We start from the raw sequence: 23881 nt of genomic DNA, 5'->3' as shown, positions 1-23881 counted from the left end.
CCTCGGGATTCACCCCCTCCCCTTTAGTTAACAGATAATTTTAGAAAAAAATGTGAATCCTGTCCATGTGGGACCGTGGAATTTGGGGCTGCTCACTGTCCGTTGCCCAAACACCTTGGGCTGCTGGCTGGTAAGTGCCACTGCCCCGTCGGTGTCAGCGGCGGGTGGCGATCTGTTTCTGCCCCTGGGCTGTGCTGTGGGATGGATGTGTCCCTCTGCAGTGGGGAAGCAAAGGTGATGGTAGTCACACCAGGAGAGAGAGCGAGATCTCTTCGTCAAGGGTAAAGGCTTAATTATTGTGATAGTTCCGACTGGACCTGTTATCTGTCCAGGGGTCCTGTCGCTTTTAATGGGTGAGGGACCCTCTTGGTTAAACCTTTGGCCAAACCGTTCCCAGGTATCGACTCGCTGCACCGAGTCCAGCCCTCTGGTGACTTTGCAGATGTATATTGTGTCTGCGTGTTTGCTGATTAATTAATGAATAAATGCTACTGTGAGATTTAAAGCAAATCGATCCCGCGTTTTGCTGGGGCTTGTCGAAACGTCCGACACCTGCTGTCTCCAGCTGGCGGGCGCTCCAGCTGACGCGGTGATGGAAACCGCCGAACAAAAGACTCGGGCGCAGCGCGGTCTGGATGCGAACGCGCGCGGCCGCGCGAATGGTGCGAGCGCAGCAGCGCTCGTGCAGGCTGCAAGAAAAGAAACGCCGTTCCCCATCGCAGGAAGATAGAGTCTGCTGGGCTTTACGTGATCTGCCATAAACACAGTCCGTGCTGAGACTAAAAAAAGCTGAGGCTGCCTCAAGTCGTCTTTTATTTTCCACTTGCCAAGTAATAGGGAAAAAAAGTGAGCGTGACTTACGTGGAGCTCTGCAGGACCTTCGGTTCCTGTGCGGGATGGAGCCGAGCGGTTTGAGTTGTCTGGGATATGAGGAGCACGTCTGTTGTTCTTTTCTTGGTTGCTGGTAGTGTTCTCATGGAAAGTGTCCGGCCCGTTAAGCTTGTCTCAGCCTCCCTCCTGCGTGGTAAAATGTTAGGAGTGTTCTAGCAGAGTCTCTAGAAGCTAAAAACCAAGAAACCCACTTGGTATTGCTTTATTATGTCAGCAGCACAAGTAGGCGTTCAACGTCTAGTAAGTGCTACTTCAGTGACTTCTATTTGGAGATTTTTTGGATGTCTTTTGACTTTTTTGTAGCCCTTTTACTGGTAGATTAATTCACCATAATCATATTATGGTGAATTAATAATCGTCGCAAATTAATATGTGAACTCAAGTGCAAATTTTTTAAACAAGTCCTTCAAGTACCGTGAAATTGTAAATGCGGAATACTAAATGCCTCCAGTGGTGTACGTCTAGCTGGTAGGTGCAGTGTTGTAATTAAATGGATTGCTTGTTTTACACATGCACGTACCCCCTTCTGTCTCCCAGTTTTAAGCCCGTCCGTGTCGATGGTGGGTGGTGCAGAGCGGTGAATCGCTGTGAGTGTGACCTGGCTGCGGTGTGCTGTGGGGAGCAGCTTTAAGGCAGCCGTGTCTTTACTCCGGACTGACTTACTGGTGTTTATGCCCAGTGGTCTTGAGGCTCACTGTGACCTGGGCCCATCCTCAGAGGAGAAATCCTGTTGATCTGGATGAAGTGTCGTTTAATCCCCTTCCCTAAGTGATTCCCATGTGTGGCACACATGGATGGTGCGGGTGCCTGCCGCTTTCTTAAGGAGATGAGTGAAGGCTCGTGGGGACCCTGCTTGTGGGTGCCCACCAGCTGTCCTGGAGAGGAGGAGAGGTGGGTCCCCGCTTCCCACAAGAGATGCCGTGGCATGGAGATCTGCCGGGGATTGTCCCTGCTGGGGAGTCCGTCTGTCGACACAGGTCAGGAGCGTTGCTCCCGCTGGCTGCCAAGCTGAAACTGCCGCTCTGGATCTCCCAGAGGGAGACCATGGCAGAGGGATGTGGGCCTTGGTGAAGTACTTCATCCACTTCCAAGCTGCCGCTCCTCTGCAGGAGTCAGCCAACTTCGGCTCCTCTTCACGTTTCTAATGAGAAGCTGAACTTCCCTTCCGCTCCCTTTCCTTCCCCAACCTGGGGAGAGGCTGGAAGCGCAGCCAGGGCTGTGGGATAAGTGCTTTCCCAGGCAGCAGGGCTTCCCGCCTCCGTTCCTCTGCAGGGAGAAGCAGGAGGGAGTGCTCTGCCCGGCGCGGCTTGGGCCAGCACTGGGAACCGTCCCTGGAAAGCCCCATTTCTGTGGGTTTGTGGTGGGGCAAAGCCAGAGCAGCTCCGGCGTGGGGCGCAGGCTGAAGGAGGGCTCCAGCAGCAGCCGTGCCTCGTGCTGCCCCACAGCACGTGCGTCGGAGGAGGCTTGCCCGGGGGCTGCAGAAAGCCCTTCCCCGGCTGCCCCAGCCCACGCGAGCGGGAAGGCGTGTGCTCGGGGTGGTAGTCGTGCTGCGGAGGGGGCACCTCCAGCTGCCCTCGGCCCGCTGCGTGCCTCGGCTTCCCCTTCTGCAGGGCACATGGTGCTTCAGGGCTCTGTCTGGAGTGGGGCTGGTACCCGAATGAGGGCTGCGCTTCACTGCCTTAAACTCCTCTTGCCTTTCGAGGGATTAAGGGAAGCTGGTTCCATCCCACCCGCCCAGCTCTGATAATGTGACTAGAACACCGCAGCTGAAGCCCTCCCGAGAGCCGTGCAGGTCCTCGTGCGGTTGCAGTCGTGCTGCCGCCTCCGTGCGCCGCCGAAGCGGGCTCAAAAGCCCCCGGCAGTTGACTGTACGTAGGACACCGTAAGGCAACTAAGTATAAGGTTGTACCAAATGAGAAATGAAACTGCCTAAAGCAGAGAAAAATATCGTTCCCTTGTAATAATCTTGGGTGTGAAAGTCAGTGATAGCAAATAAATTGCTTTGAGACAGAAATATGAGTTATTTTTGTTGTAAAGTTGGCTGCATCCCTTCTTTTCCGTGCCAGGAGTGTGCAGAGTCGCTGGCAGTGCCACGTGACGGTGCTGGTCCTGCACGTCGCACGTCGCGCTGGCTGTGCTGAAGCTGACCCATGGCTGGGAGATTAGCCTTCCTCCCCAGGGCTGCAGTGGCCAGCTGGTGTCTTCCTCAGCACTCCATGGGCCAGCACTGCTCTGGGACTGCTTCGCTCGCCCCCAAAAGCCGAGCTCGGCACTCCTCGCTGGCCCCTACGGAAGCTGCAAAGTCCATCTTGCTTGGAGCATGCTGGGCTGGTGCCCGTCGGTCCCCTCGGGCCGGCCAGAGCCCGGCATGGGCACTGGAGATCCAGCACTGGCAGCAGCTTGCTCGCGTCCCGGAGCTCGCAGCCCCACGCCGTGGTGGCCGGCGCTGGCATCGCAGACGGGCCTCGGAGCAGGCTGCGTGCTCGAGGCCACCAGCAGGGATGTCGGAAGCGGGGGCCTGTGTAGTGTCACAGTTGTTGTAAAAGTGGCTTCTCTACGTCATTTTCTTTCTGTGGCTCAATACGTTGGGTTTTTTGGAATCTCTCCTACTTGCCGTGCCCTGCTATGTGTGTGGTAATGCAAAACCATCCATTTCCCCCCGGTCTTTGATCTTCTTTTGCAATTATATATCAAATGGAGTTTGAGAAATGTCAAGTTGAGGCTCTTTTTATTAATGTATGAGTGCTGCAATGGTGTAAATTGGCCTTTGAAGCTGGGAGAGCTTTGAGTTCTCATGCAAATGTTGCATAGGTGGTTTTGAACTTGACTTCTGTACTGCATAAAGCTTTGCAGATTGCCTCTCACTTTGCATGTCAGTTAACCAGCCTCCCCAGGCAGTGCGAGTGTTTTATCCTGGAGGGATAACATTGCGAAGGAATGCGTAGAGGCATTGATGCCTGTGAAGCACACGACAGTCTCTAACGACAGGGACTGGGTGGACCTTTCCCCTAGAATGGGGGAGAGCGGGGGACCCAGGGAAGGTCCCACCATCATCCTCTTCCCCGCAGGTCCGACACCGCGGGGCCGTGTACGAGAACTCGCTTGTTGGCTTGGGGCACTCAGGTCCTCAGCGTGGCAGACCTGGTCTCAGCAAGTTTCTGTGCTGCTGTTAGAGGCAGTGCTCGGGGGTTTGGTGCTCTGGAGTGTAGAAAGCAGAGTGTTGACAGAACACGGTGTTTTAATGAGACCGAAGCAGCCCTGGCGTGGCCCGTCTGCCCGGTTCCTGCAGAAACCTCGTGGGCTGGTTCGTGTGAAGCCTGTAGAAACAAAGGCTTGAATCTGTTACTACAGTGCGTTAGAGCCAGATACTGGGTTTTGCCTGTGTCCAAACCAGCCTGAAGCTCCTCTGGAAAAAGGGGAAGAGGAACAAGCCTCCCCCACGCATGCCCTTCTGCTGGCACAGGAAAAGCTGCAGCTCTCCAGGCAAACATTAGCTCTGCGCTCCGGGCAGGGCTTGGCATCCAGGCGCCTGCATTCAAAATATCCTCTTCCACAAAGACAGCTTAGTTGTGAGCCAGCATATGGCACGTTAATGAAGATGTGCACAGAAATCGTCCGTGTGGATGCACAGAAGCCTTCTGTCTCGTGGAAACTGCCCAGTGTACCCCAGGGAATCTGGAGTCCAAACAAGACTCGTATAAGCAGTTTCTCTGATGCCACTGGCCAGGCAAGTGTGAAGAGGCTGCTCGTGAGCCCGGGTCAGTAATGCAGCTGCTGCTGAGCGGATCCGACTTCTTAAAAATTGGCCTGTCCTCTTCTTTCTCCTCCGGTTGTATCCTTGCACTCTCCCGATGGTGCCCCGCAGCAACAGTCAGTACCTGAGCCTTGACTTGAACGGATGCAGGATCAGACCCTGTACCAGCGGGCATGGCTCTCGAAACAAAGAATTGGCCCTGGCCGAGTATAATCCGCTGAACAAGGTCTCGGTGGCTCCAGTAGCTTGGCCAGTCTGCCGTCCCCGTGTTTGGAGCTGGCGTTCGGCGTTACAGCAGCGGAGGGGCAGCCCGAGCCCGGAGCTGTGGCCTCGGCGGCTGCGCGCTCCTGCGCCGAGCGGGGCCGATCCGGCCGGGCGGCAGCCCCGCTGCACCCTCAGTCACCCTGCGAGTGAGAGAGGCCGGGGAGGCGTCGCGGAGGAGAGGCGCAGGCACAGCTCCGTGCTTGTCCCCCGGCACTTTCCCGCTGACGCATCACTGAAGCCTCTTGTTTCGCTGCCGACCTGGTTTTCACCCATGCTGGTGGCCCCGGGAGGACTCTGGAAGGGGGTGGCTCCCTGCTGCAGGGACACCTTCCCTCTTTCCCCTGGAGCACATTACGCCATAGCAGCTAGTGTTAAGCTGTTTCTGGACTTTAGCAGGGGAAAAATGACTTGCTGGAAAATACATCACTCCTCTTTAGCAATAATGTATTCTCCTTGTACTTGTCCACTCCTTGCTGGTCTTCTCTGTCCTTGCAGGGGATTTCATCCAGTAAGGGCTCCAGTTGCTGCTGATAACTTTAAAAATTTTCTCCTAACTTCTCAGCTCTAGTTGCCTGAGGAGTCATCAGAGCTGTATCCAGCTTAAAACCAATCACTTATTTTAGGGTGATATTGTGTGGACTCAGACACGTCATAGACCTGAACCAGTTACACTCGGTAAGTTAACCAGGATCCTCTGCAAAAGAGAAGCATGCAGTGATAGAATGAAAATGTCTTCTTGAGGATTTGGAGACCTACGTGCTCCTGAGTATCACTGTGCTACAGCACTGCAGGCTGTGGTTTGCACCAGCCTGTGGCAGAGATGATCATGGGAAGACCTGGAAGCTGTTCACACAGAGTCCTTGGGAGGCACAGAGTTAGCAGATAAAGTCTGTTTGTGCTTATCTGAATGTGGGAGAGACCACAGTGTTCTGCTGTACTGGTAACACACAGTACTGTTCTTGGAAGTGGTACTGGAAATACTCTGGTGTTGTTGACTTGATAGGATGTGCATAACGATATCCACCAAATGGGATTCCTTCCACTTAGAAAAGTCACATCACCTTTTTTTTCCCTATGGGCCTGTGTCTCTGCCTTTGATTGGAACGTGAGTTCAGATTCCTCATCCCCTGCAGCAGCTCTGAAGCGATGCTCAACTTGCCAAAAAAGTTTCAATGTCCGTCTGTCAATGCCATGGGCTTCAGCTCACGTGCCGCCGGCACTGCTCTCCCTGGCAAGCATCCGTGCGCTGCGGGGCGTCCTCAGGATGGGTAGGAAGAGGGCAGTCTCTTTGCAGCTGGCAAACGATGAAGCAGCTCGTTTTCCTGGGCTGCAGGCACTGAGCACAGAATCTGGGGCCCCAGGTTGGTGCAAATCTAAACCAGACGTGGCCTAACCGGAAACTAAAAAACAATAGTAAAAAAAAAGGACAAAAAACCCTCTAAATATCCAGCCCTCCCTCAGCCGCCAACGCCGTATCTTCAGATGCAGGCAGGAAAGACGAGGAGCAGGCACGGTATCTGCACGCTCCGGGTGCCAGGCGCATCTTCCCCCTTGCACTGGGGCTCGGTGTGTGTGTCAGGCCAGAGCAGTTTGCCCACCCTGCATGTTGGTGCTCTTGTGTTTGCCCTGCCATGTGGCTGCCGCGCTGGGCTCAGTGGCGGCGGCTCCCGTGGGAGCTGCGTGGTGCCAGGCTCCGTGGGCACGGGGAGTCCCGAGGTGGCATCACTCCTCTCCCTGTCCCTGCTCTGCCCCCTGAGCAGAATCGGTGTGGATCCCAGCCTCCTCCCTGGCAACTGCTGCCTTCTGCCAGTTACACGTCCCTGTTGGCTGCACAAGGAGTGCCCAGGGTTGGGTTTGCTGATAGGAAGCCCAGGGCAGGAATATGGGCTGGGGTCACTTCCCACCCCTCCGCAGCCCCTGCCGCGGCAGCACCACGCGCCCGCCCTCTCCCTGCCAGCTCAGAGGCTGGTGAATGGGCTGGGACCAGCCCTGGTCCAGCTTAGAACAGCCTGATGTCCAGTACTTTGCGATGGCTTTTTCCAGCCCCATCAGCGCCCTGACACGCTGCCCGGGAACTCGCCTGCGTGCGTCGGCACAAAGGGCCAGGGCAAGAGGTTAAGGCGTTTTCATGTGTTTAAGTATATTTTTTCTTCAGCCACACGAGACGCGCAGAGAGCTTCTCATCCATCCTCTTGCCTTTCCTGGCTCCTTCCCTGGGAGGATGTGGGTGTTATCCATGTTTTGTAACGTGTCTGACAGCCCACGGGCTCGCAGCAGCGCTGCTGCTGACCAAAGAGTTTCCTCTTGAGTCACCGTACGAAGGCTCAGCTTTTCTGGCTTTTTTTCTTGAGAAATTTTTGGAATGTCTTATTTATTAATTCTGTTGGTAGCACACTGGTAGCTACAGGTGTGGCATCCCGCGTTCGCTCTCAAGCTTTTCGTGGGTGGCTTCTGCCCTGCTGTGTGCCAGCCCGGCTTCATGGAGTGCCAACAGCAGCCCTGCTGGTTCCGCAGCCGGAAACCTCCCCGTGGCACCATCCTGGCCACGCTGCGCCTCGTCCCTGTGCCGCGTTGTACCAGCCTGGAGAACACGGCTCCGGCACCAATCTCTGGCTGCGTGGCTGCAGTTCCGGTCTGCGAGGAGCAGCTGGAGTGCCAACGTGGCTTGTGCCCCAAACGGGAAAAGGACACCAGCCACAAAGCAGTTTTTGAATGTGCCCCCCCAAAAAAAAAGCCAGCATGACCTGGGAATCGCCGCTCCCAGCGGAGAAGCTCGGCTGCCAGCGGTGTGCAGTCTGCAAGGCAAAACAAAAGCCAATGTGGAAAAGTCCACCATCACCAAAACAAAACCGAGAAGTTCCTGAAAGCTTGAGAGAGGCATGAGAAGTGTGCCGTGGGTGCCAGGCTGCGGCGTGGTGCTGCCGACGTGGTGCCCACGCTGCCAGGAGTGCCGCCCATCAGCACGGGCTGTCAGAGGTACAAAGTTTCTGCACAGTTTGAGGAACTGTGAAATTTATAGAAAAAGAGCAGAAACTTCTTCCCTGCGAGCACGCGGTGCTGTTTCGCAGGCGTTGAGCGCACCAGGAGGAAGGTCCTTTGAAACGGCCGGTGAAATTCCGCAGGTGGCAGTTACTGCTCGTACCGAGCACTGAACAAACGTTTCGAACTGTGCAAACCTTCTGTTTGAGTTGCTGTTTGAGGAGGAAAAACGCTTTCGGGAGCTTCTCGGTTTTGTTTTGGTGATGGTGGGCTTTTCCACATTGGCTTTTGTTTTGCCTTGCAGACTGCACACCGCTGGCGGCCGAGCTTCTCCGCTGGGAGCGGCGATCCCCGGGTCGTGCTGGCTCTTTTTTTGGGGGCACGTTCAAAAACTGCTTTGTGGCTGGTGTCCTTTTTGCCACCGAGTTCTCCACACAGGTGAACGTGCGGTCACGAGTTGTTCAAATGACAGTAAGAGCAGCTGAACAGCCTGAGATAAAGTTTATAAGTAAAGCCCAGAATTTGGGTTGTTCTTTGTAGTCTGTTCTCTCTCCTTTTTTTTTTTTTTTCAATCCTATTCTTCCAGCCAAGACTGATTCTGAAGTGCTGAGCTAGATATTTTTAAAACAAGCATAATTTTATTAGTCTTACTAAACCTCATAGCTGTGAAAATGGAGAAGGGCCGTGAGACCTGTTCCTGTGCCATCAAATGATGAACTGGGGACCTGCGGGGTGCTGGGGACGCTGTGGTGGTGGCACAGAGCCGGACCCCGAGTCCTTGTGGGATGTGGGACTCGCAGAGGTGCCGGAGGTGGGGTGGCTCTTGGTGAAGCCCACCTAACGGTGCTCTGCAGGGCAGGTCGGGTGAAGGTGCCGGGTGGGATGGGTCGTGTCCGTACTGGCAGCAGCTCCCGGCCCTGGAGCAGGAAGGGTTCTTCCCCGCGCTGAACTGCTTCGATCGCTCGTAGTCTGTCCCTTGTGCCGCGTGTGACTCATCTGGCCGCCTGCCCGGCCTCCTCTGCGCCCGCATCGACGGAAACTCTGCGGCCGTCACGTGCCGGAGCGAGCCGCTGGCTCCGCTCGCTCGCCGAAGCCGCCTGCAGAAGCGCTTGGTTCCCCCTCGCCGTGCCGTGCCGGGGAAGGGTGGCTGCTGCAGGGCGGCGAGGAGGTGCGTCCGATGGCTCTGCAGGTCATGAGATATCTCTGTGGGGATTGCTGATGCTCTGCCCCGGATAAGAGTCTGTTGTTTTCGTGTTTGTTTTCCCTGTGTTCGTACTGCTTGTACAGCGGGGAGCCGTGGCTCTTGGAGCACACCCTCTCCTGCTGCTTACGCCAAGGCAGCCGTGCCAAAAGCTTGCTCGGCTGCTCTCGGAGCCGGGGAGCTCCGGGCGGCTGAAGCGCCGCAAGGATTGGTGCAGCTCTGCCCTGTCCTTACTGACCAGCCGCTTTGCAGGAGGTTCTCCTGATGCCCCGGGGAGGTGGGCTGCTCAGCCCCTCCTTGACAGCTCACTCCTCCTGAGGGAGAAGAAAACTCATTTGCTTTCCATGGCTCAGCTTTCTGGTTTTGTTTTTTTTTTTCATTTTTCCAAGAGTCTGTCCTTTATTCAGCATCCTTGAGCTCTGTCCTCAGGATTGGGGGATGCTGTTAGAAAAGGCGTCTGGCCTCCATGGGATGGTGACAGAAATGGGGATATAAATAGCCCAGCAGACAGAGGCACTGCAAGCCTCACCCTCCTTCCATCTGCCCGCCTGCTTGAGTTACCGCTCCAGTCCCTGCAGCGATGCCCACCTGCCGCAGCCATGGCTCACCTGGCACTGCCATCCCTGCGCCGTTGGCAGCCTCAGCATGCTCCGCTGCAGCAGGCAGGTAGTTGGCAGCCTCTGTTTTGCAGTTTCGGAGGAAAGCAGCCGTGTTCTTCGCCCCTTGGAGCCCTCCTGTAACGGCTTTGGGAGCTGCTGACCGCCCCAGCACAGGAACACTGGCACCACCTTCCTGTGCGGCGCTGGTGCCTGCGGAGCCGGGGTGCCGGGCAGCGTTCCCCCCGTGCTGCGGCTCTCGGCGGCTCTCCTTCGCCCGCTCGAGCGTGGGGCGCACCAGGGCGGTGCTGAGCCGTTCACTGCTGTAGTGATGGCTGGGTTCGGACACCAAGCGGGCTGAGATTCAGGCGGGTGTAGCAGCAGCCAGCCGCCGCGGCTGGGACTTGGTCCATGGTGGGCCATAAGGCTGCGGCGGCGTTTCCCCCTCGGTGAAGTTGTCTCTGCATCTGCGACCCCTTGAGCATTTGCTGAAGACATAGTTATTGCTGTCGGAGCTCATCTGAGCGATCAAACTGCGCGTTACGTTGGAAACGTGCAGTGCAGCACCCATTGGTGTCAGCGAGGAGCTCGACCACGGGCCGTGGAGCTGTGCCGAGCCCGGTGCTCACAGGCGTCGCTTCCTGGCACCCTTGGGTGCTGTGGTCAGGTGGCCTTCACGAAACGTGTTTTCCTCTGCATCACCTTAACTCAACTGGAATACAAAAAATAGTAATTTCCTAAATGGGCAGGCTTTGCTGGGAGCTGAATTGCACACAAAGGAGTTCCTTTTGAGAATGAGAGTGGGAGTTTGGGGTGAAATAACGTATAGGATGGACTGACCGCAGCCGTGCTGTCGGCCAAGGGGTGTTTGCCAGCCCCTTTGGTCTTCAGGGGCGGTGGGAGGTCTGCTTGAAGGCACCAGGTCTGTAAACCTGGGGTTCAGATTGATGGAGAAAACTTGGTCGTTTCCCCTCTGGCATACTGGGTGGAAGTCATGACATATGATCAAGATAAATTATAGTTGTAGTATTTCTTAATGCACATTTCAACAATTTTGCTGATTTCTAAGGCCACTAATCTTTTTTTAACTTCCATTTCAGTTAGCCACGTGTCCTGGGCTGTCTGCCTTGTGTCTTTTTCCAGTTTCGCTGAAGGAGCTCCTCCAGCTTTGCAGGGCTGAGACATCGGTCTGAAAGGCCAGAAAAATGCCAGAGCTGAAAAATTGTCCTTTTAGGCGTTGAAGGTGGTGTTTTACCTCTTGCTCGTCATGAGGAGCATCGAGCAAAGTGCCGGTGCCCGCGGTAGTTTTGTCGTGCTGCCGTTGGTGGGAGAGCGCGCGGGTGTCCGTGTGTGCCATCCCTGCCTGGCTGGGCCAGGGAGGAGGCTGTGCTGAAGGGTCCTCTGCTTCCCAGGAACTTAACATTGTGGCTGTCCTGGTATTTCAGAAGCGAAAAACATAGAAAATGAACCTGTGCACTGTCCTTTATGAACACATTGAAAGCACAGCCTCAAGGGCTGCTCCCTGGGAAGCCACTGCAAGCATCTGCTCTTTGTCTTTGCTTCAAATGGCCTTTGCTCATGCTTGTCTCCCTGACCAACAGTGTCTGTCACCATGAAGGTCTAGGGAAGAGAAGTTACGCTGGCTAATTAGTGCTCACTTAACCAGAGGCAGAGTGCAGCACGCAGCATCGCTCTCCCCAGAAGCTGTAACCCACATCACTCGCTTCCAGTATTCTCTAAAACAGACCAATACACCCCAAAACCTTTTTGTCCTTCCAACCTTGCTGGCTTGCTTTTTGTTTTGTTTTATGAGCTGACAGGTTGCCTGACTCCTGAGCTGCTGATGAGGAGACCCACCGTCTCCTGCTGCTCGGGACAGCCAGAAGAGCCTCTCTGTGCGTGTGACTTCCTTGCGCGTCGATGCAGCGTGGTAAGGCTTGCCAGCTCGCCTGGACTGGGACCGGTGCGGTGTTGCAGGTTTCCGTCAGTCGATGAGGGAGATAAGGCAAGCAGAAGCAATATATGATAAATGTGAAGAATTGCTGTGCTGGTCTTTTTTTTTTAATTAAGCAGTCAATAAAGAAAACAAGCCTGTTGAGCAAGTTTGTGCACTTACCACAAAGTCGCCTGGGTAAGGAGGAGAATTTATGAAAATGGAAAATTAAGGTTAGGACAGGAAAGGGAACTAGGCGGGGGAAAAGTTGGGAGGGTGATTGGGTTGTAAGTTTAGGAAATGGTTTAGAGGGCAGATAACCAGCTTGCCAAGCAAAAGGCCCCTAGGTAGGGAGAGTTAGTGAAAAATGTATTTGTACTTGAACCACAGCCCTGCCCTTCTCCCTGGAGCCTGTGCTGGATCAGCTGCAGTAGTGAAGTGGCAGTTTATAAAAGCCTCTGTCAATAAAGGGCTGATTGGAAAAGATAAATATACAACAGTATTAGACATTCAGTAAATTCCTTTGCAAGAGATTTGTAAAGTACAGCTAAATATAGCACATTATTTTTAGAAGTTCATGCTGGCCATTTACTTCTGGCAAGTGGAAAACCTGTGTCAGTGTGAAAAATGGCCTTTGTAAAACGCATCAGTATTTCTGAACCCCCACGGCACCCAGAAGGCCTCCAGGGACCCTCGGGAGCAGCTTGCCGTGGGTCGTGCGGAGCGCTGCCAGCACGTATTAGGTGATTTTAGTTACCTGATGGCAAACCCCTCTCGTTTGTGCAGCAGCAGGAGGGCTGGTTTCCTCACAAGATGCTTGCGTAGGTTTGAGCCTACCTAGGAGGCTGACCGGAAGATTATTTTTCTCCCCCTCATCTGAAAAAATCAACATGTTTTTGTGTTTAGGCAGCTGTAGAGCGTTTCGGAGTGTGCTGTGAGTCAGGATGCATTACTCACGTTCCCAATGGCACATCTGGGCTCTCGGGTAACTTCACTGGTTCGGAGTTGGGGTGTTTTGGTGGGACGGTGCTTGGGGACGTCGTGCAGTTAGTACACGCTGCGTAAACACAACGGCTCGGAGCAGAATCTGGCCCCTTGGCCAAACTCCTTGTGTGTAGGGAAGTTTTGCCACAAGTACGGAGAATCCCATGGCAGTGGTGGGTCCAGTACCACATCCGGAATCTCATCTCTGGAGCGGCAGCGTGGATGGACTCTGTTTCCTCCATGATGCAACTCCCTGGGAAATTCTTCAGTGGGAGTCGGTAACAATGGGCGCATTCTTTTCCCTTCGGGGATCACAGCCCTGTCTTTTGCACGCTGGAGCAAAAATGATATTTCTCGTGTTCTGCATGTCCTGGTGCTCAGCTCTCCGTGAGGAAGCAGAAAATGTCCCGTAGTGACCAAGCATTGGGAAGAAACGTAGGTGCATCCTCAGCTGCTGTGCATCAAGGTCTGGCAATGTTCCCCTGGAAAACTGGATTTCCAGAGTTCAGTTCCTAATCCTAAAATTTGTCCTTGGCTTAAAACGCTCTTATTTAAGTACAGAATGAACTTTTATTGTCTTTTGTTTGTTTGCTTATTTGAAAGAAAAAGAAGTGTGTGGCTGGTTTTGATATTTCTGTTTTCAAGTTGGAGAAGAGGAAAGCAAAATACCAAAATGGAGCTCCTCCTTACATTTGATCTGTTCATTTGCGTTGCCACGGCTCAAAATCATTTTGAGTTTTCTTTATTTTTCCAACTTTAAGATTTTGACAGTTACAAGTAGTGGTGAGGATGGATTGTTGAAGCTGTTGTGTCCCTGGGGTGTTAGATGAGGCAGTCCGAGCACAGCCCTCCCTTTTCTAGGGCACAGAGATCCTGGTGGTCCCCATAGCTGTCACCAGCAGGCTGGCATTGGCACTTCCATGGCCACGTACACAGGGACACGTTTTCCTTGGAAAACCCTCCCTCCCTTCTCGCTCCTGTGGCACAGCATGGCCGGGGCAGAGAGGTGGGACTTGAAGAGTAAGTGATTGCGGCGGCGAGTTGTGAGTGTTGCCATCGCCTACCGAATGCTGTAAGGAAGAGGAGTCCCAGAGGATTCCTGATCAAATTCGTTTTGGTGCGTTTCCATGGAAACGGGCTGAGCGGTACCAGGAGCAGGCAGGGTCCTGCGGGGCGGCGGTGGGACCGTGTGCTGTCTGCAGGGATGGCCCTGGCTTGGAACCACCCCGTTATCCCGCAGCGACGGTCCAGCTCTCCATGCGCGTTCCTGGTGCCGTGGGAGCAGGGCAGACCTGGCAGCCGCCTCTCTCCAGCCTGTGCCCTCTCCCTGCTGCCAGGCTTTGGGAGTGCAGAGCTGTGTGTTTGTACCGGGGGGAAGAGATGTCTGAGTGTCTGTTAAAACGAGGGCGAATATGGGCTTTTCTCTCCCAGTGCAGAGATGTGGCCCCGTTTTTCCAGCAGCTCGCTTCCTGCCCGGCTCCAGCTGCCGACCGCGGTGGCCCCTTCCTGCTGTCGAGCCGCTTTCCTGTGGCCGCGGCTCATCCCTTTCCCCCCGTCCCCTGGTGTCACCACACCACCCTCCGGGTGCCACCCGGGGAAGGGGACATTTCTCGCCGAGTGGCTCTGAGCGGCGCGTGGCGATGCTCTGCGTCGGGCACTGGGGCTGTCCTGGCTGCGGGGCCCCGCGGGGACACAGCCCCCGGGCTGAGCACCGTCTGTGCCCTGGGGGGCTGCAGGGAGTGCTGCGGCAGGGCCAGCTGCCAGAGTCAGCCCTGTGTTACTTTGCCGATAAACCCCCCGTCGTTATGCCGACACCCGTAATGCCGTGGCGGTACCCGATGCCGTGGCGGTACCCGATGCCATGGCGGTACCCGATGCGGTCTGTGCTGCACGTGTAGGGTTTGTCAGGAACCGGTGTTCAGCCAAGGCTCTGTACGTGTACGAGGATGAGTCACGCTGGTCTGTCGGAGTCTGGTTTCCATTAAAAGCTCCTCAGGAGCCACGCCAGGCGTTCGCAGCGCTGGCTCTCCCTCCAGCTGGTCCACTCCGTTCCCAACCCTGCATCTTCCACTGTTGTTTGTCTGTGGTGGGGTGTGCACACACGTCCCCGGCCACCCCAGGGATGTCCTTGGCGCGGGACAGTGGCGATGGCCGGCACAGCGGGGTGAATGCACAAGGTCCCTGCTCACAGCTGGGGACCCAACGTTGCTGAAGGTGAGGATGAGGATGGCTCCCCAAGATGAAAAAATGTCTTGTTCCGAGCGAAACCAAACAGCACTGGAGTAATTAAGGGTCTCTCTTTTTTTGTTTTTTCACTGTTAAGCTAATGTGAGAGTTGGTTTATAGCACGTCCACCTGGATTTCCTTCAGCTAGACAATGGCAAATAAACTTTCAGGCCAAAAAACATTTTGGAAGGAAAATGTAGCTTAAATCAGCTAAACTGTTTACTTTTTTCTGGTTAAAATATATTCCGTTTGGCTTTTTCAAATCCTTCTCTGCTATTGCCCTACCCTGTTTCCATGAAAACCAAAAGGCGAGCAGCTCGCCAAGGACCGTTGCTCCGCTGCCGGGGCTGAACGCCACGCGGACACACGCGATGGAAAACCCGGTGTGTGCAAACCCTCCATCCCCGCCGGCGCTGTGAGCGGGGTCTGTGCGCGCAGCCGTGCCCTGGTGCACGGGGCCGCACGCCCGGAGCTGCCCGTGCCTCGTGCCCAGCGCACGTGGAGGGGGGCGGACGGGTAACAGACAGAGGGGCAGACTCCGACCGGGGCAGGCAGGGACGGTGATGGATCCAGTGCCGTACGGGGGATGTGGGAGGGTGGGATGCAAGGAGGTGCCGCTGGCTCTCGGGGGGCTGCTCAGGGACCCGGCACTGGGTCAGGGTGGGCTGATTGAAGGGCACTCACTAATTAATGTGGTCGAGGCGGGAGGATAGGTGGGGGGGGCCGTCCGCAGCACCCAGGGAAGGCGTCGGGGGTTCGCAGGGGGACGAACAAAGGTTCCCCTGAGCGGCAGCGGAACGAGAGCCTCCGGCCCCAGCCTGCCGCGGGCACTGAGCGGGGATTATTCGCTGAGGTTTTCCACCAGATCAATGACATCATTCTGTGCCGGAGTTCACCCGTTTACGGGCGCTCTCGGCCCCCTGGCAGCTGTGCTTAAATAGCCACATTCAGCCCTGAATCCGCCCATTGAGGAGCCGAGGTCCGACCCGCCGGAGGAACCTGCCGAACGAGGCTTTGGGGGGACCGCGGGGACCGTCTGCGCTTCGGGGCCGCGCTCCTCCCCGGGCCAGCGACCTGCCCGTCCCCGTGCGCCGCGGCTGCTCGGGGCTCCAGGCGGGCCCTGGGGGTGCCAGGGCACTCCTGGCGCAGGGACGGGGGCAGCGGAGCTGTCTGGGGACCTGCCGCGATCCCACGTCATCACTTGATTTCTTTTCCCAATGTCCAGTTCGGTGTTGTCCCATTTTTCTCTCCCCTTCGTAGCAGTGTTCCAGAAAACCCCATGTTTGCCACCGTGGTGGTAAGTCCTTTTGTCACTGAGTTTTTAATGGAAAAGCACGAACAGAAATGCACCCGGATCACCGCTTTCCTCGGGCTGGAGGTGCGGGGGGTGAGCTACACTGTGCAGACACAGCCCCTCACTAATTCTCATCTCCCTTTTGGCTGCCGTTTCCCCGTAGATTTTAACAGTTGATGCCAAAAGCAATTGTGCACGTCTTATTTTTTCAAACAAACAGACAAACCGAAAAAAAAACCCCAAACCATGCATGTACCCAGAGTTGCTCTGCTGCAGCATCTTTCCCCGGGTTTGGCAAAGCCGGGCTGTGGGAGCTGGTCGCACGTGAGCGTCTGTGCCATCACGTCTTCCTCACTTGCAGCTTCCTGAATTTCAGAAAATGCCATTTCTGGTGCACCCCCGCAGAGGAATCCAGCCTGAGCCTGTGCCTGTAGTTGGAGTCAAAAATTAGGGAAAATAGCGACATATAAATCAAAGTACAGAATCATTCCTTTGCTTTTGTGTTACTGTCTACATCCTGTTCCCTGAAGTCAGCTGAGTTCAGCCTCCTTCTGTTTGTATCTCGGGTATTTGCTGTTGGAGAAAGACTAAACCCCCCCCAAAAAAGCGTGTAACTTTGTGCAGGAAGATGTGGTTGATGTGAGACTGTCAAATCCATCACACCTCCGTCCTGGGCTCTGCCAGTGGGAGGAAGACTTGGGTTCTCCTGCGGTGAAGTGTTACCCGTGGCTGTCACAGCCGTGGCTGGGTGGGTGACGCTGGCACTGGGGTCTGTGGGTGGCACTGGGGTCTGTGGGTGGCACTGGGGTCTGTGAGTGGCACTGGGGTCTGTGGGCAATGCTGGCGCTGGAGTCTGCTGGTTGTTGCTGCTCCGTCCTGGCTGCAGCTCCTCTGCCAACGTCAGCAGACGCCTTCTCACCAACGGAGCCTCGGACAAAGCTGTGAAGCAGCCGCGCAGGATGCAAAGACACAAAGGATCCTTTTGGCTAGAAACTTCTCTGTAAAGTCCAAAAATAATTTGGGCTGAGCTACCAACCACCCTCAGGAAGTGCCTTTGCCTCGAGACTGAGCGTGCCTTCACCAGCGGGCCAGGATCGGGCCCCGGGATCTGCTGACGCTCGGATGAGCACAGCTATTTTGAGTCCTGTCTTTTTCCCCGCGTTTGTTTTCCGACTCTACAGACTTTTCTTCCATGCAATGGAAAAATTACGTTGAACAGCGACGAGCCTGTCCGACACCCCTGTGCTCCGAGGAGCAGTGCCGGTGCCCGCGTGGCACCGGCGACATCCGCTGCTCTGCAAACGTTCCTGCGGCGGTGGGGAACGCTGCGGTCGACGCTGCGTGCTGTTTTCCTGCAGGGGAAACGTGTCCGTGTCTTTCCCTGCACGTAGCAGCACACGGGGCTGTTGATCGGCTCTTCCTACGGTTCGGTGCATCCATTGGTGATGCAGAAGCATTTTTGGGAACACTGAGGAGGCAGAAGGAAACGAACCGAGTGCTCCCTGCAGCCTGACGGTTATTAACCCTGCAACGTTTCCCAGTGTGCTTTGAAGTCCTGGTGACTGTGGGTTTGTCGAACCACCTCGCTACCGTTTTGTGCCGTTCAGGCTAAATTTCAAACTCTCGCCACTTCTGTGTAGCAATTCCCAAAACGCACAGCCCTGTTGCTCTCTCCTTTTCCAGGTTACTCGTCGGCGGTACAGAAGTTCTCCCAGACTCTGCAGTCCTTTCAGTTCGATTTCATTGGTGACACGCTGACGGACGATGAGATTAATATCGGTAAGTTTTCTTCTTTTTGGTGCAAGCTTTCAGCTACTGAGAGAGTCTCTCCTGTAGGAATTTGCCTGTACTGCTGGTTTTTAAACAGCATCAGGAGCCGTGTTCCTCAGATGCCAGTCACTATTCCATAGCGTATTTTACCAAGTTGAACTTTCACGGATAGAATTTCACATTCCCAATTCAGCAGATAATTTGCGGAGGTTTTCCACGGCTCCAGCTCTGCTCCGTGCTGCCGGGCGCTGGGGAGGATGGTGGCGTGGCACTGGCCTCCCAGCAAGTCCCGCTTCCCAGTGCCTCGGGTAGACTGGGAGCACACGTGACACTGAGCATCAGCCACATCTCCCGATCCAGGTGGGTGCTGCTCCTAAAGCCGCCTTTGCTCTGCTGGAAGGCCTTGCCAAAACAAAGCCGCCCCGCGCTGCCCTGCAGCAGGGACCAGGCGGCAAACGGCTGGGAAAAATGAATTGCGGGATGTGTCGTATGGAAAATAATCGCCGGCCTCTGCCTTCGCGGCGGCGGAGTGTCACACTACTCCCCGCACATCTCTTTGGGGATTAGCAATCCTGAACCCGTTTTATGTCCCTGCCAGCCTGGTGCAACTGTGCAGGTTACACAGCTGCCAGCTGCGCCCGGGGAGATAAACCGGATGGCCTAAATGCCCTAAACCCAGCACTTTGCAAGTTAATCCTGCTTTGGCTTAGCTGGCGCTGTAGAACGGCCAGTGCGGGGTGGTGGGTGCTGGGGGGGTGGCGCAGTGGGCAGGAGGGACGGCAGGAGATCCTTCAGCCCCCGAGGGTCTGGCCCCAGCTGATGGGCCAGATCCCTGGGGCTGCCTGCTTGGGCTGAGGGCATGGGGCTGCCCGTGGTGGGGGCACGGGGCGTTCGCCAGGCTGCTCCTGGGGACTGGACAGAGGGAAAAAGAACAAAAAAACAGCTTTTGCAGGCTGTTGTTGAAGAGCGGCTGCAAGCGTGACGCTGCTGGTGTCAGGTCTCTCGGCCATCGCTGAAAGGGGAAGGAAGGAAAGCCTGTTCTCTGCCTTGGTTTATTTAAAGCCATTTAAAGCCCTTCAAAATCTGATTTCCTCTGTGGAAAGTCTCTAGGTGAAACCCACTGGAAATGAGTCAGCCTCCAAACCTAATGCAGTGGAGGTGCTGAATCTTCAAAGACGTCTGAATAAGGAAAGCGCTGCCTTAAAAATGCCCCTCCTGGGAGCAGACAGCCGCCCGAGGACAGGAGCGTCCCTCCTCTCGGCTGGAAGGGGCAAAGCTCCGACGTCGCGTGCCAGGGGCTGCGGTGAGCCGGTGCGGAGGGGCCGTGGCACTTGGCAGGCGGGGAAGACTGCTGGAAATGGCAGAGGCTGAATGGGGAGGTGGTGGGAGGAGAAGAGCAAGAGATCACAGCAAATGTGGAACGCTCTGTGGTGAAATGAGTGCGTTTCCCTACTTCTGTTTTTGTTGGGGAATATTTGTTTTGCTTTTTGAAGAAGAGGACCCTGGTTTTCCCTGTGAAAAAGCCTGTTCTGTGTTCCACCTCCTCCACCAAACCCAGGGTGCCTTCGCCAGGCTCCCCGGTCCCTGAGCCAGCAGCAGGGCGTTGACATCTCCGTAGCAGCTTTCACCTCCTGCAAGGGTGCCAGGGATCTGCGTGGGAGCTCATTTGATGTGGAGGATATGGGAATGAAGGAAAACATTCACAAGCGCTTCTTATCCTACTTCAGGGAACGTGTTTGATCTGTAACTACAACTAGTGATGTGCTGCTCTCTTTTCCCGTGGGCAGGAGCGGGCTGGCAGCCCTGCGCGTCGAGTGGTGGCTCTGAACGCTGCGGGTGTGCGTCAGGACGCGGAGGTTGGGTTGGTGGTGTCTGTCACGAGCAGCACTTTGCCCCTTCAGAGATGAAGGGAGCGATGAAATCAGGTGGTGTGTTCCTCCCTGCCAGGCACGGAGACCTGAAATCCTCCATCTTGTAGCAGCTGACGTTCCTGGCAGGCTCCTGGCCGCGGCCAGCTGAGTCAGTGCCAGGCAGTCCCCAGGTGTGGCATGGCTGGCAGCGGTGGCCAGCAGCCTCCCTGCTCTCTCTGTTCTGCAAAGGTTTGCAGCCGTTGACCCGGGCTGCAGGTCCACTCCGGTGCTCCCGGGCACCGCTGGTCTGGCAGCGCGGTGCAGCCTGAGCCACGTGTTTGTGGTGCGAGGGCCAGCTCGGTGGGTTGCTCTGTGACTGCAGCCAGGAAACGTGTGCCTGGACTCTTCCTTTAGAGCAGGAGAAAAAAGCATCTAGTGAAGATTTTAGGCACCTATAAGTTCAGGGCTGGATTCTCTGTCTCCCCATGGTAGCTCCTTTCCTGGCTGGTGCTCCCGGTGTCTGTGCACACTTCAGGTTTCACATCGTCCTGCGTAACCGCAGCGAAAGTCGGTGTGTCGGCCCCGGCTCGAGCACGGTGAACCACGAGGAGATGGCATGTGCCAGGCGCCGGAGCCCTCGCTCTGGAAGAGAACTCAGAAGTTACTGACTCATTAAGAAGATTGCGTTTCGATGATGCCAGCTGAGGGACTGTCACGAGGCTGTGGTTTTTCCTTTTTGTGTCTGTCTCAGCAACTGCAGAGTGAATCCTCTGACACTGGAGCCGTGTGCTCGCTGCTGCGCGGCCGCAGTTGGTAGCAGAAGGACAGGTACTTGTCCTAAGGTGCCACCCGTGGAGAAGGGGAGAGGGCCCTCGGCTTGGAAACAGCACAAATACATCCCCTCCCCTTATTGTGGGATGAGCCATTGCTGCACGTGCCCCGCTGTACACCTGGTTTGTCCCCTCGTGTGTTACTGCTGCCAAGCCCGGCGTGCCAGAGCTCCGGATGCCACCCTGCTCCAGAGCTCCGGTGTCAGCCAGGCGCTTCCGAGGTTCTTTGGTTCGTTCTCAGACAGTGTTTAAACTGCTCAGCAGCGGTGCAGTGCCACCGCGCGCTTTGCAGCGAGTGCAAGGACCCATCCTGTGCCCAGCGCCGCGCCGGGCAGGGCCAGCTGGCAGCGCGCAGGGTGCTGCTCCCGCGCCTGGAAGGCGATGAGTGGCACCGTGGGAACCTTTCCCAGCCAACTCCCAGGTGGTTCCCAGGTGCGCCGGGGCGATGGGATCGTTCCCCGCGGGCGTTCAGCGTGCAGCCACGCTGTGTGCGTGGGCAGATGTTTGCCCAGCCGTGCCTTACAGCCTCCCGGGGAACCGAGACTTCTGCAGTGCTTCTGGTTTCAGTGCTGCGTGGGCTCTTCTGGTGGTCAGAGAGGTTTTCTGCCCTGCTACAAATTCAGCCCCGTCCCGTGTTCTCCTTCGGAGGGCAGAGACGGGCACGGTGTTCCCTCTGGGTGGTGACCCTGTCCGTGTGGAGAGTCAGCTGCTCCTGCCTCGTCTCTTCTTCCCCGTGCTAAATAAACCTTGTTGTTTCAGTTTCTTGAAGGAAAGGTTTTGTATTATTTTTGTTGTAGTCGGACTCCAAGAAAAGTGCTGCTCAATGAGATCTTTTTGTTTAATTTTTAACGTTTTGGGGAGCAGTGTCAATATCTGTGACCTTTTCTACACCTGCTGCCTTTCCTTCGTAGGTACACGGACTTTGTGCTTCTTGTTGCTGAACATAATCTTTGTCATTCTGGGCTGTTTTCAATGTGCAGACTTGTCTGGATACTGGAAAGCACCTGCAGCTCTTCCCAGCTCGGGCAGAGGTGCCGGGCCCGTTCTGGCGCTGCCGGCAGCTCTCCAGGCGGGACAGGTCGCTGTGGCAGGGCCCGTCCCACCACGGTCCCTGGTGCCAGCAGCTGCCCCTTCCCCTGTTTGCCCCTTCCCCGCTCTCTGCCTTACCGGCTGTGCAGTGCAATGCCTAATGAAAGCTAATTAGCACCATCTTCCCTTCCCAGGGCGTTATCTCTCTTTGCTCCAGGCAGGATGCCCTCCTCTCCAGCCTTTGCTGATGACCTCGCCTCGCTCGGTTTCTGCCAAAAGGGGCCACCTCTTCTCCGTTCTTTGGCAAGCCTTTAGACGTGGTGCTGGGGGTGCAGCCAGGTTCGGGTACCTCGGCGCGTGTCCCATGCTCCAGTGCCACATCCCAGCTCCACTGACCAGCCTCTTCTTTTCTTACAGCCGAGTCCTTCAAGGAGTTTGCAGAGCTGCTGCACGAGGTAGAGCTGGAGAGGTCCATGATGGTAAGATGATCTGAACTGTGCTCTGGCAGTTACTGTTTAAATGCTAAATCACGGCCAAACGGCACCATGTACCTCGGTGTGAAGCTTCCCATCAGAGGGAAGCTGGGAGCACTGGGAGCGTTGTGCTTTTTACCACGTCTGGTCCACGGTGCCGTCGCCAAGTGCCCTGAGCAGCAAAGAGAAGGTGCCGGAGAGGGATGGGGAGAGGTTGTCCCACGCAGTGTCCGAAACCTCTCTGTCGTGCCCGGCACTGGTGGAGTGCCAGGACCCTGCCGTCTGCAGCAGGTTTGCTCTGCAGAGCCAGGTGTGTCTGAGCTGGTAACAAGCTGGTTTTGTGGCGAAACAAGGTGTTACAGAATAAGCAGCGAGATGTTCTATTAGCTGTGGTTTTGCTGGGTGTGAGTGCACGGGTCCCCCCGTGCCCCTGCCCTCGCGGGCACAGCTCCCGCAGAGCCGTGCGCTGCCTCCGCTCTCCCGCTGCGTTGTGCCCTCTGCCTCTCCGGAGCTCCTCCGGAGCCAGCGTTGGCTTCCCGTTCCCCTCCTGGTTCCAGGAAAAACACGAAGGGTAGGCTCGGCAGAGAGCTTTTGCAGCGCGCCAGGAATGTGCTGCTTGGCTCTGCGTTCCTCTGCCTCGTGCAGCAGCAGGAGCTCGTGCCAGGCTGCCGGCTGGGCCAGCGCCGCAGGGGTGGCTGCGCCGGTGGGACGTCACCATCCGCGCTGCGGGTCCGCAGGCAGGCAGGGAGCGGGAGGAAACCAGTGAGAGGCTGGAGGAAAGCAGTAGGATATTTCTTTACTAATTACATCCCAGGTGCAGTGGCTCCTTTTGCAGTGGCTAAAGGGTGGAAGGGATGGTTTCAGGGATCATGGATGCTTTCAGGCATGCTGTCCAACTTTTCTAAAGTTTGAGGGGGTTTTTCCCCTCCACTTGTGGGACCAGTACGTTACGGTAGCTCACTCAGAAGGTTTCACGCTCTCACCGCGTTCATCAGCTTTAAATTACCCGAGAGCGCTGTGGCAGTGTCGTGTCGTACCCCCTTCTCTTCCCCTCTCCTTTCTCGGGAGCTCCGGAGAGCCTGTTGCAGTGGAAGTGGGGACGGGAAGAGATGGCAGGTCGTGTGCCAGTGCCAGGGTGGAGCTGGAGCCAGTGATACAAACTGGGATGAGTTTGCCTGTGGATTCCTGGAGAGGAAGTGCAGAGCATCCCCCAGGAAAGCATCTTTCAGACATCTGATGGGACTGGAAGAGGCACAGGCAGGCTTTCCTTTTCCCCAGCTGTTACTGTTATTCTCTGGCTGTGACGGATAACCTGCTGTCGTTCCTCTTCTGGCTGGATCTCAGGAGAAGGAAAGTCCATCATTTATTTGAGAGCCATGTTATCAGAACCATCAATAAGTGATTAAGTGACTTCACCTACAGACAGAGAACAAGTTTGCAGTCAGAGACATTAAAACTGAGAGTTCTTGGCTTCCAGCCCTGTTCAGCCTCTATTCAGGAGAAAATTCATCTGTCCCCTGTAATTAAACTGTTTCTCTCTTTGCACTGTAGGTACAGAACGCTAGTGATTTGCTGATCAAGCCTTTGGAAAACTTTCGGAAGGAACAAATAGGGTTCACCAAGGTAAGGCTTGTTTGTTTATTTTAAATTTAAACAGGTTTTCTATTACTATGTTTGAATTTAATTTTTTCTCCTGTTTTTCTTCATTGTTTGTAAAAAGTAGACAATTCTTATACCACGTTTCAACTTCATGCTTTCAGAAACTTCCCCGTTTAGCGCTGGCTTTCAGCTGCTGGCACGAGAGAGT

At 55.6% G+C, this 23881-nt stretch overlaps 1 protein-coding gene across 1 annotated transcript in view; it reads left to right on the top strand.

Annotated features, from left to right (window-relative positions):
• Window positions 1-23881, top strand: part of OPHN1 (oligophrenin 1) — a 58661-nt gene that overhangs the window by 1825 nt on the left and 32955 nt on the right. Inside the window, exons 2-4 of the mRNA XM_086619958.1 lie at window positions 17806-17901; window positions 22019-22080; window positions 23626-23697. Coding sequence (XP_086476084.1) covers window positions 17806-17901; window positions 22019-22080; window positions 23626-23697 — 230 coding nt within the window. The remainder of the gene's footprint in view (window positions 1-17805; window positions 17902-22018; window positions 22081-23625; window positions 23698-23881) is intronic.

This window comes from Tauraco erythrolophus, chromosome 13 (assembly GCF_009769465.1).
Source record: "Tauraco erythrolophus isolate bTauEry1 chromosome 13, bTauEry1.pri, whole genome shotgun sequence".
In the NCBI taxonomy this organism is placed as follows: Eukaryota; Metazoa; Chordata; class Aves; order Musophagiformes; family Musophagidae; genus Tauraco; species Tauraco erythrolophus.
The sequence above is the reverse complement of the archived record's forward strand: the minus strand, read 5'-3'. Positions and strand labels throughout refer to the sequence as shown.